General features: G+C 37.2%; 1 protein-coding gene across 4 annotated transcripts in view; it reads left to right on the top strand.

The window, feature by feature from the left end:
• Nucleotides 1-8,342, top strand: part of mark1 (MAP/microtubule affinity-regulating kinase 1) — a 49,782-nt gene extending 41,440 nt beyond the window's left edge. For 2 of the 4 annotated variants that reach the window (XM_073936138.1, XM_073936137.1), the window contains 2 exons: nucleotides 2,278-2,322; nucleotides 5,248-8,342. In XM_073936138.1, coding sequence (XP_073792239.1) covers nucleotides 2,278-2,322; nucleotides 5,248-5,590 — 388 coding nt within the window. In that variant the 3' untranslated portion in view covers nucleotides 5,591-8,342. 4 annotated transcript variants of the gene reach the window in all.
• The last annotated feature ends 4,486 nt before the right edge of the window (nucleotides 8,343-12,828 follow it).

The following is a 12,828-nucleotide window of genomic DNA, read 5'->3' as shown; positions in this document are numbered from 1 at the left end:
TGACTTTCCCTTCAGTCCTGCATTTGAGTGTGTCCTCACACACCCTCCTGCCCAGAACAGACCTGTGTGTATGTGTGTGTGTGTGTATGTATGTGTGTGTATGTGTGTGTGTATGTGTGTGTGTGTTTTATACTAATGAACTGTGCATCCGTCACTTCTGTCAATGTTTGCACGGCCTGCGGACTGACTTCCTCCTCCTGATGATGATGATGATGATGATGATGATGATGATGATGATGTCACTTCCCCTGACTGTACCCGTGCTGTAGTTTTGTTGAATGCTGGTGGTCTTCTTGTTCCCCAAACGAATGTTTCTCTGTCAACGTCACATTAAAGGGGCAGTTCACTCACGAGTGAACATTCTGCCTTCATTTACTCGCTCTTCACTTGAGTTCACTTCCTCTGTTGAACACAGGAGAAGATATTTTAAAGAATGCTGGACTTCCACAGTGTTCTGTCATTTTTTTCTATTGCAGTAAGTTTCTTTAAAGGTCCCATTAAATGAAAATAAAGTTTTTTACATGTGAGTATCAGTATTGTTAGTTTTTAAAGGGCCATGAAAGCCCCTCGTTTCAGCAGGGTGTTTTCACACCTCTACTTTGGAAAAAGTCAGAAAAGTGGGCGTGTCCAGCTCTGTTTAGGGGGGAGTGTCGGAGGAACTAAAGTGGGAGGGTGTGGGAGTGTCTATTTGGGCTCGCGCGAGTTTCAGTGTCAAAATACACACACAGTAGAAAGTGATGGTGTTTAACCTACATGGACATCTGTAGTCGAATTATTTGCCAAATGATTAAATGTTGGACTTTAACTGCAGTTTGGCTCTTTCATTCAGGGAATTCAGTCATGCCCCTCGCGACAAACGAGATATTTGATTGGAGGAACTGCTCTAAGCGTGTATTTTTCATGCAATGTTTGATACCGCACAGCGAATGAGAGAAAAAAAAAACCTCAGCATTTCCCGGAAACTTAGATGGTAGTGTCAGAAAGCCGCGTGTGTTATTCCGGTCACTAAATGCGGTGAAAATCCTACACAAGGTTAAAGTTTGGTTGTGGTGCTAACATGTTTACACTCGGTGCAATAGTTAACTTAGTTCGATACGAACAAACTGAATAAGCAAAGAGCACTGCTCGCTCACTTACCAAATCTGTAGAGACAGGACAATCACCAGCAACTAGAGCCGCGTCTTTATGAAGAGGAGACGAGCAGCTCTCAGGTAAACAATGTTCCTCCTTAGACACGTAAGTTATTGTTGTGGAGCGTCGCGTACACTGTTAATCCACACGTGACTCCAGCTGAGCTCTCACAGAGAGAAAATGAAAACAAAACTTCACTGCAGCAAACTATAAAAGCAACACTTCACGCTTGTTTTGCCAACACAACGTGGCGTCTCTGTCGTCTAAACACTGTGACAGTAATGAATATTAATGAAGTTGCACAATAGAGCGCGCTGATTGGTTTGAACCAAGCCTTACTCATGCATTAATGCAGCACACTGTAAGACGTAATAAGACTCACTCTGGCACAGACGTCCAGTCTGCACGCTGGAATACACGCTATTATGTCATGGCCGTGACGCAGCTTCAAAAATTCGTTTCAAACCGGAAGAACGAATTTGCTGGAAATAACGCAAAAACAACCAATTTACACTTTTTAGTGAAATATAGGTGTCCTAATAGTGTTTTTAGCAGTGTGGGACACATATACCACTGTCAACAGCTCAACACATGTGTTCTGGTGTTTCGTGACCCTTTTAGGATATCTATAAGCTAGTGTCGCCAAAACACTGACAAATGTCTCGTTTAGAAGTAGATGTCAACATACACAAAGCCCAACCTAGCAGTCTGCGTATAATCGAATGAGAATTAGTTGCAATGTAACTTAAATTCAGGCGACGCAGTGGCGCAGTAGGTAGTGCTGTCACCTTACAGCAAGAGGGTCGCTGGTTCGAGCCTCGGCTGAGTCAGTTGGCGTTTCTGTGTGGAGTTTGCATGTTCTCCCTGTGTTTGCGTGGATTTCCTCCACAGTCCAAACACATGCGGTACAGAGGAATTGGGTAAGCTAAATTGTAGTGTATGAGTGTGAATGAGTGACCCCCTATAAATCATTAATCAGAGGGGTCAGCCGCCCCAAACCCCCCTGTAATTCGCACCCTGCCTATTAAGAGCGGCTGTAAATGAAATGTTGCTTCTTTCAGGCATGTTATCGTGTTGAGCTGTGCTTATAAAGTTCAGACGTCCGCTGCTATCTCTATATTAATTTCAATATTAATATTTCCCAAGGTTGCCCAGTGAAGGAGAGGCCCGTGGGCGGGCGTACAGTTTGAGGTGAGGTTCCTGTAGCTCCTCTGTGATTGGTTTAGAGTTTGTCTGCTGTCAAACTGTGAGACGTTTATTATTGTTGTGGCCTCTGTAGGTCAAAGAGTCCGTGTAGATTCCCATAGTTCCCCATTGTGCTGTATTTGAGTGTGTGTGAGAGAGATTTCTGGTTGTTTGGTGTGTTCAGCATGTGTCTTGAGCGGTCTTTTGTCTTCTTTATGTTGATTTTAACACTTTAAGGCCCTGTCCACATGAACACGGGGGTTTCATCTGCGCAGTTTGTCCACACACAAATAAAGTATCGCAGGCCTCTTAAAGGGGTGTTTCTTTTTGCAGTTATTCGCCTTATTTTCTATTTAATTATGAGATTCAAATGCTGCATTTTAGTGACTTTTTAAGCACTTTTTTTGCTGGATTTGCTTGTCAGATGGTGATTTTTACTACAGTTTTTGTTTCAACAAAAATGTTTTTATTGTCAGTACTAACCATGCTATTTTGCGTTTACAAATGTGCATTTAAACTGTAAGTTATTACAGTTTTATAAATAATGTAATGAGATTACAGCTTTAGAAATATTTAAAAAATACTTAATTTTTTAATTAATTCCAATTTATTATCAGGCGATGCGGTGGCGCAGTAGGTAGTTCTGTCACCTCACAGCAAGAAGTTCACTGGTTCGAGCCTCGGCTGGGTCAGTTGGGGCTTTTGTGTGGAGTTTGCATGTTCTCCCTGTGTTGGCGTGGGTTTCCTCCGAGTGCTCTGGTTTCCCCCAGAGTCCAAACATGTGGTACAGGTGAATTGGGTAGGCTAAATTGTCCATAGTGTTTGAGTGTGTTTGGGTGTTTCCCAGAGATGGGTTGCGGCTGGAAGGGCATCCGCTGCGTAAACATATGCTGGATAAGTTGGCGGTTCATTCCGCTGTGGCGACCCCGGATTAATAAATGGGCTAAGCATCCGGAAAGTATTTATAGCTCTTACCGCATTTGTTTATGCCACAGCCTCATTCCACAATGAATTAAATTCATTTATTTCCTCAACATTCTACACACAATCCCCCATAATGACAATGTGGAAAAAAAGTTTTAGAAATTGTTGCAAACTTATTAAAAAAAAAACTTTGTAAAATCACATGTACATGTCTTGAGATGTTACTGCAGCTTCATTGGAGTTCACCTGTGCTCAATTCAGCTGATGGACATGATCTGAAAAGGCACCTGTCTATAGAAGCTCCCAGGGTTGACAGTGCATGTCAAAGCACAAACCAAGCATGAAGACAAAGGAACTGTCAGTAGACCTCAGAGACAGGATTGTGTCGACGCTATCAATACTTTCTGGATGCACTTTAGATTGTGTCAAAGCAGCTTAACATATAAGATCAAGCAAATTGAAACTGTCAGTCCAGTTTTCAGAGTTGTAGTTTAGTTTATTTCAGTTGAGTGTAATGTAAAGTCACTGCTGGAAGCTGAAACACTGAAGAGCAAATCCACCACTGCACAGCTCCACAAGTCCATTGATGATGCTTTCCCAACACAATTGAATATTTTTACCTCACAACACTTGATGACAATTTTGTCTTTTAATACACTCAGTCAGAAATATGAACAGTACCTCGTCATATATCAACGTTAATCAACTCGTTGTCGAGAGAGTTCTTAAAAGCCTGTGATTGGTCATTGTGTTCAACCATTCAACAGAATGGGCTGTGATTGGCTGTAAAGTTCAGTGCTGTACACCGAGCAGTGACACACATTAGTTTTGGATTGTCTCCATAACAAACCACTGTTATACATGCCTAATTACCCTAACTTGCCTATTCAACCTGGTTAAGCCTTTAAATGTCACTGTTATTATATTATATAATATTATATTATATTTTATTATGTAATATTATATTATATTTAAATTTTATTATTGTATTTAAATTTTATATATTTTTATATTATATTTAAATTATTATATTATATTTAAATTATATTGTATTATTTTGAAATTATATTATACTATATTATATATTTAAATATATTATATTTTATTATTTATTTATATTATATTAAAATTACCTTATATTTTATTTCATATTTTATTTTTATTATATTATATTTAAATTATATTATATTTTATATTTATATTATATTATATTTAAATTATTTTTGATGTTTATATTATATTTAAATTGTATTATATTATATTTTATATTATATTTGATTTAAATTATATTATTTTTATTTCATATAATAATATTTTTGAATTATATTATATTATATATTATATTTATGTTATATTATATTTAAATTATATTATATTTTATATTATATTTAAATAAAATAATATTATATTATATTTTTATTTATATTATATTTTTTATTTATATTATATTTAAATTATATTATATTTATATTATATTATATTACTTTTTATTATATTGTATTTCAATTTTATATATTTTTTATATTATATTTAAATTACATTATATTGTATTATATTGAAATTATATTATACTATATTATATATTTAAAATATATTATATTTTATTATTTAATTATCTTATATTTAAATTACCTTATATTTTATTTCATATTATATTATATTTACATTATATTATATTTTATTTCATATTATAATATATTTTATTTCATATTTTATTTTTATTATATTGTATTTAAATTATATAATATATTTATATTATATTATATTTAAATTATTTTTGATATTTATATTATATTTAAATTGTATTATATTATATTTTATATTTTATTTAAATTATATTATATTTTATTTCATATTATATTTTTGAATTATATTATATTATATATTATATTTATGTTATATTATATTTAAATTATATTATATTTAAATTATACTATATTATATATTATATTATATTATATTATATAATATTATATTATCTGAGAATATTATCATGTTTGTGTCCAGGAGTGGTTCTGGAGAGCCTAAGGAGGACGGCCGTGACTCGAAGCCCAGATCTCTGCGCTTCACCTGGAGCATGAAGACCACCTCGTCCCTGGAGCCCGGAGACATGATGCGGGAGATCCGCAAGGTGCTGGACGCCAACAACTGCGACTACGAGCAGCGCGAGCGCTTCCTGCTGTTCTGCGTGCACGGGGACGCTCGACACGACAGCCTGGTGCAGTGGGAGATGGAGGTCTGCAAACTGCCCCGTCTGTCGCTCAATGGCGTGCGCTTCAAACGCATCTCCGGGACCTCCATCGCCTTCAAGAACATCGCCTCCAAAATCGCCAACGAGCTCAAGCTGTAAGCAGAGGGCTCGCAAATGAAGACTTGCATTAAATATAGGGAAACACTACAAAAAAGGAAGAGAAAAATGAGCAGATGTTAAAGGCTGGTGCTCCATCAAGCCAAACACAACAGAGATAAAGTCCCGGAGAAATCAGCACACTGTCACCGTCGAGCTCTGGCCAGAGAAATGATCCTCAACATGTGTCAGAGTTTTCCCCCACGGTTTTATCTCATTTAATATGTTTCATATGTAGATTTTCCACACTTTATAACTTCAGCACTAAGCATTAATCTTAGGTTGATTTCCTACCCTCGTAACACTATGCTGCCATTTTTCAAAGAAAAGAGTGTAACCTATGCAGCGGACAAAATAAAAGTCCCCACACAACACATCTTGTGTGCAACAGCCATAATTTACTCATCACCAGAGGTGTAAAGAGCATCTAAAAACCATACTCGAGTAAAAGTACAGAGAACTTACTGTAAAAATTACTCTATTACAAGTTACAACTCACCAAAACTTGAGTAAAAGTGTTAAAGTATCCGATTTTAAAAGAACTTAAGTATTTTACTCATACTGAATGAAGGTTCAGGCAAAGCAGTGGTGCAGTAGGTTGTGCTGTCACCTCACAGCAAGAAGGTCGCTGGGTCGCTGGTTCGATCCTTGGCTCAGCTGGCATTTCTTTGTGGAGTTTGCATCTTCTTCCTGCATTTGCGTGGGTTTCCTCCGGGTGCTCCGATTTCCCCCACAGTCCAAACACATGCGGTACAGGTGAATTGGGTAGGCTAAATTGTCCGTAGTGTATGAGTGTGTGTGTGAGTGAGTGTTTGTGGATAAGTTGGTGGTTCATTCCGCTGTGGCGACCCCAAGGGACTAAGCCGACAAGAAAATGAATAAATATAGGCTCAAAGAACACCAAGAAAGGTTTTATTTCCTAATATAGAAATTAAATTGAACACCTCAATGTTTCAATATTGCAGAACAAAATAGTTATGAATCAATTAATTATTCATACATAATTAATTCACCGCCGCCTACGACGACGATGTCTTCATCCATCACGATGTTTCACATTAGACATCGTTCGATGCCAAATTGGACAACATCACCCAACCCTAGTGTGAATGAGTGTGTAGGGGTGTTTCCCAGTACTGGGTAGCCGCTGGAAGGTCATCATATGCTGGAGTTGGCGATTCATTCCACTGAGGCGACCCCTGAAATAAAGACTAAGCCAAAGGAAAATGAATGATTGAATAATTAGGCTAAAAATCAATTATTTAATTATTAATTAATTAATTATTCATATATAATTAATTCACCGCCGCCTACGAAGATGATGCCTTCGTCCGTCACAATGTTTCACATTTGACAACATTTAATGCCACATTGGTCGACTAACCCTAGTGTCAATGAGTGTGTATGGGTGTTTCCCAGTACTGGGCTGCAGCTAGAAGGGCACCCGCTGTGTAAAACATATGCTGGAATAGTTGGTGGTTCATTCCGCTGTGGCGACCCCTGATGAATAAAGTGATTAAGCTAAAGAAAAGTGAATTAATGAATGAATGATTAAGCTAAAAAGTAGCTCAAATATTCTTAGGTATTTTTTAAAAGTAATGCCTTACTTTACTCGTTAATTAGAAAGTAACATTATCCCGTTACGTGTAATGCGCTACCCACAACACTGTCTGTAACCCAACTTATTTAGTTGCCTCATGTCTGATCTGGTTGCTCATTTAGTGTAGTTTATTGATAAACTAATTTGGAGAGGATCACGTGCTTATGATTGATCACAGCCGGTCCCGCATTATTTAATTTATGACTGACCAATCAGACGATTTGTTAGCCACTATAAATACAGTCAGCTCCATATCACAGCCATCTTGGTTTTGAAGAATCCCCCCTTCCACCCCTACTCCACCTCCTTTCCTAGATGGGTGGCACTGTGGCCCAGTGGTTAGCACTGTTGCCTTACAGCAAGAACATCACTGGTTCTAGTCCTTAACAAGCCAGCTGATGCTTCTGTGTGGAGTTTACAAGTTCTCCCCGTGCCGGGTTTCCTCCCACCATCCAAAAACATGCAGCTCAAGTTAATTGACTACTCCAAATCAGCACATAGACATGCTGCTAGTCAGTAGTTATCTCTTAAAAGTGATCACTATCTGTTCATGAGCGACTACAGCAGGGGAGTTCTCCACATCTACCTGAGCTCAAACTCCCCTCTCGCCCTGCACACGGGAGCGAGCCCCAGACTCGAGGATCTTATGAGCTCAGGGCTCTCTCCAGCATGCCAAACACGCTTTATAATCACTCATCAGTGGAGTGTGAACTCTTGAATGGCATCATTTCCCTGCTCATCCTCATCAGTGTGTGTTGAGAGAGCTGGAGTGGCAGTGTGCTGACTTTATTGAGACTTTTCCTAAAGTGAAACATGAGCACCGTTTTGAGTTACTGCTTCTGTAAGCTACTGCTGTAATGTTTAATGGAGACAAAAACAATGATGAATGCAAACTGATGACAGAAAAAAAAGAAGATCTGGCATATACAGTACGGTACGCCTGGTTTAAAACAACCATCTTGCAATAATATTGAAACCCTTTCAGGGTCGGCAGGACAACAACGACACACACAAAAAAAAAAAAAACGAGTGATAGTAACAGACTTGAACCGATTGTTTTCCACATGTACAGTTATACGATCTAGAATGTTTTGTTTTTTTTTGTTGTATTGAATTGAGCATAGAGTTGTATAATAATACGAGACTTTCAGCCGACTGATGTGCAGGTGTTGTATAGTCACTGTTGAGCTCTGTACAGAGAAACATGTGTCATAGTTTTGTTGCGTTTCCCCCACGGTTTTATCTTATTTAATATGTTTTTATATGTAGATTTTTGACACTTTATAACTTCCAGCATTAAACATTAATCTTAGGCTGACTTCTTACCCTTGCAAGACTGTACTCTGCCTTACAAAAGTCTTGTCGTGACTCCTCCAGTTGTAAGAACAACACATGACTTCTAGTTGATCATGTGTAAAGGTATCAGGTGGATTTCTCTGATGGATCATCTGCATCCCAATCATCACCAATACTGCAGAATACCTACTGGAACCAGCATGAATCAGTCAAGTTTGGTGAAGGAGACATCATGGTTTGGGGTTTATTCAGTGTGAGAGATCTGCAACATCAACAGCCTGAGGTATCAAGACATTTGTGCTGCCCATTACATTACAAACCACAGGAGAGGGACAATTCTCCAGCAGGATAGCGCTCCTGCTCATACTTCAGCCTCCACATCAAAGCTCCTGAAAGTGCTCCAGGATTGGCCAGCCCAGTCACCAGACATCAACATTATTAAGCAGATGAAGGAGGAGGTGTTGAAGATGAACACAAAGACTCTTGATGAGCTCTGGGATCCTGCTGAAGGCTTTCTTCTTCATTCCAGATGACTTTATTAATCAGTGATGTGAGTCATGTCAGAGATGTATGGATGCAGTCCTCCAAGCTCATGATGGAGTCAGACACAATCTTCATTCTGTCTCCACTGCAGCAGGACTTTATATTCTATACTGGACATTATTTCTGTTCAGTGATGAGACTTTAGTCTGAGCAGAGTCAGACCGCACTGTCCTCATCAAATCAGTCAACGTCAAGACATGATCAGATTTATTGAGCTCAAATCAGCAAAATCTAGAGGCTTTCACCTTTCATAGAGACACTTCTGACACCAAATCATCTACTAGAAGAACAGATATTACTTCTTAAAACTTGGATAGCCGACAAGACTTTTGTCAGGTAGTGTATGCTGCCATTTTTCATGCAACTTATGCAGCTGACAAAATAAAAGTCCCACACAGTGCATCTTGTGTGCAATAGCCATATGTTACACATTACATTACGCTGGAAAGGTTGGCGTTTGCTACTTGATTTGCAGACTCCTTTTGTTTTTCATTGAAAAACGACATGCATTGATTGGAGTAGATGACGATCGGGTTTCCACTGGTTGGAGGAATTGTCGTTTTTAAGTCAGCGTGAGATTTAGATGTGATCATAACATTTCAGAATTAACGAATAAGTGTTGCGTAGAGCAGGCGAGTGTATTTCCCGGATGCGGAGGGTTTGGATGTGCAGATTTAGCTGGAAGTGATTAATCGAGCGTCGATGTTAACATTCCTCACAGTTAAAAAACGAAACTAAACACTGTCGAGCTGGAGATTAACGAAACCGGCAGAAGCAACTCGATGCAAAATCAATGCTTTGAGTCTTGTTTCCAGTCCAAATATCTCAAAAATCTCAAAATGCTGGACAAATACAAAGCATTGTGTTGTTTTAAGAAATAATGAGTCAAAATGAAGAGAGTTTTCTAAGAAAACAAGCAAAATAATCTTATTTCAAAGCAAAAGCGAGATTATTTTGCTTGTTTTCGTGGAAAAACAATAACTTATATTCATCTTTAAGATTTGTCTTGATTTAGGAATTATGAAGAAGCATTTTCTTGACATGTACAAGATATTGTGTTGCTTTCAGTCAAAATGAAGTGAATGTTTCCCTAAAACGGGCGAGGCAGTGGCGCAGTAGGTAGTGCTGTCGCCTCACAGCAAGAAGGTCACTGGTTCAAACCTCGGCTCAGTTGGCGTTTCTGTGTGGAGTTTGCATGTTCTCCCTGCCTTCGCGTGGGTGTGCTCCGGTTTCCCCCACAGTCCAAACACATGCGGTACAGGTGAATTGGGTAGGCTAAATTGTCCGTAGTGTATGTGTGTGTGTGTGTGTGTGTGAATGTGTGTATGGATGTTTCCCAGAGATGGGTTGCAGCTGGAAGGGCATCTGCTGCGTAGAAATTTGCTGGATAAGTTGGCGGTTCACTCCGCTGTGGCGACCCCAGATAAATGAAGGAACTAAGCCGACAAGAAAATGAATGAATGTTTTCTAAAACAAGCAATTGGCAGATTATTGAGCTCGTTTTAAGGAGATTTCGCTTTATTTTAACTGATTTCTGAAAACTAAACATTAACTTATGTTCATCTATAAAATGCTTCTTGATTTAAGAATGTTGTAGAAGCATTTTCAAGTACAAAGTGGAAGATATTGTCTTGTTTTTAGAAATAATGAGTCAAAATGAAGTGAAGTTTTCCAAGAAAACAAGCAAAATAACCTTATTTCAAGGCAAAAACGGGATTATTTTGCTTGTTTTCTTAGAAAACTTCACTTCATTTTGACATTATTTCTAAAAACAAGACAATATTCTTGTTTCTACAACATTCTTAAATCAAGAAGAGAATAGATGAATGTAAGATATTGATTAATTTTCAGAAATAATGCCTTGAAGCGAGCTCAATAATCTGCCAATTGCTTGTTTTCATGGAAAACTCACTTCATTTTGACTCATTATTTCTGAAAATGAGACAATAACTTATATTCAGCTATAAAGTTCATCTTGATTTAAGAATTATGAAGTGTTTTCTAGAAAAGTACAAGATATTGTCTTTGCTTTCCTTAAAACAAGCGATTGGCAGATTATTGAGCATGTTTAAAGGAAAACTTTCTTCATTTTGACTCAATATTTCTGAAAACGAAACAATACCATATGTTTATTTATAAAATTCTTCTTGATATAAGAATTATGAAGTATTTTCTGGACAAGTACAAGATATTGTGTTGCTTTCAGTCAAAATGAAGTGAATTTTTCCTTAAAACAAGCAATTGGCAGATTATTAAGCTCGTTTAAAGGCAATTTCACCTTAATTTAACTCATTATTTCTAAAAACTAAACAATATCTTACATTCATCTATTCTCTTCTTGATTTAAGAATGTTGTAGAAGCATTTTCAAGTACAAAGTGCAAGATATTGTCTTGTTTTTAGAAATAATGAGTCAAAATGAAGTGAAGATTTCCAAGAAAACAAGCAAAATAACCTTATTTTAGAGCAAAAACTGGATTATTTTGCTTGTTTTCGTGGAAGAACTCACTTTATTTTGACTCATTATTTCTGAAAACGAAACAATAACATGTATTCAGCTCTAAAATTCGTCTTGATTTAAGAATTATGAAGTGTTTTTTAAACAAGTACAAGATATTGTCTTGTTTTCAGATGTGTTGAGTCAAAATGAAGAGAATTGTTCCTTAAAACAAGCAATAGGCAGATTATTGAGCTTGCTATAAGGAAAACTTCACTTCATTTTGACTCAATATTTCTGAGAGCAACACAATATCTTGTACTTGTCTTAAATGCTTCTTGATTTAAGAATGTTGAAGAAGCATTTTCAAGTACAAACTGCAAGATATTGTGTTGCTTTCAGAAATATTAAGTCATAATTAAGGTAATTTCTTCTTAAAACGAGCAACAGGCAGATTATTGAGCTTGCTTTAAGGAAAACTTCACTTCATTTTGACTCCATATTTCTGAGAGCAACACAATATCTTGTACTTGTCTTAAATGCTTCTTGATTTAAGAATGTTGAAGAAGCATTTTCAAGTACAAACTGCAAGATATTGTGTTGCTTTCAGAAATATTAAGTCATAATTAAGGTAATTTTTTCTTAAAACGAGCAACAGGCAGATTATTGAGCTTGCTCTCAGGTAAAAATCACTTCATTTTGACTCGTTATTTCTAAAAGCAAGACAATATTTCATACTCATGTAGAAAATGCTTCTTGCTGTAAGTATTTTTAGCTGTATTCGGACTGAAACGAGAGAAATCTCCTGTTTTTGTTGCGCTGTGACTCGTAGAAGTTTATTTCTGAAGCCATTTTATGCCTTCCTGTTTTATTAGCTGTAGAAACTCACCCAGAGAACGCATGACGATTTGCTTTATGTTGAAATGTCTGTTGTTTTGTATTAAGTGATGAAGATGATGGATTACGACCACTCGTACTGGTACTGTCCTTTGGTACTGAAGGCTACACGTGCAATGCTGTCTATGTTGTATTACTGTAATGCTGAAACACAAGGGGGCGTGAGTGACTGCACACTTTCAAGGGAAGATTTCTGTAGTTTGAGAGGAAGGATTTAGCGAGACTGTGATTTTAAAAAGCTCCGAGAGGCGATGAATGTTCAACTGTGATGTTTTCATTTTGTGATGGTACATTTCCAGGACTTTTATTTTGTTTTTTTGTTCGTTTTTTTTAATGGCTGTATTGAGATGGGAAGCAAACTGAAGGCCGAGGATCTCCAAAAAATGAATAATAATGCAATTAACTCTTCAACACATGTCATCCTTCCACACACACTTCCCATTTATTCTCTCTCTCGACATGGTACTGT

This window comes from Danio rerio, chromosome 22 (genome assembly GCF_049306965.1).
Source record: "Danio rerio strain Tuebingen ecotype United States chromosome 22, GRCz12tu, whole genome shotgun sequence".
NCBI lineage: Eukaryota > Metazoa > Chordata > Actinopteri > Cypriniformes > Danionidae > Danio > Danio rerio.
Note: the sequence above shows the minus strand (reverse complement) of the source record. Positions and strands in the feature narration are given on the sequence as shown.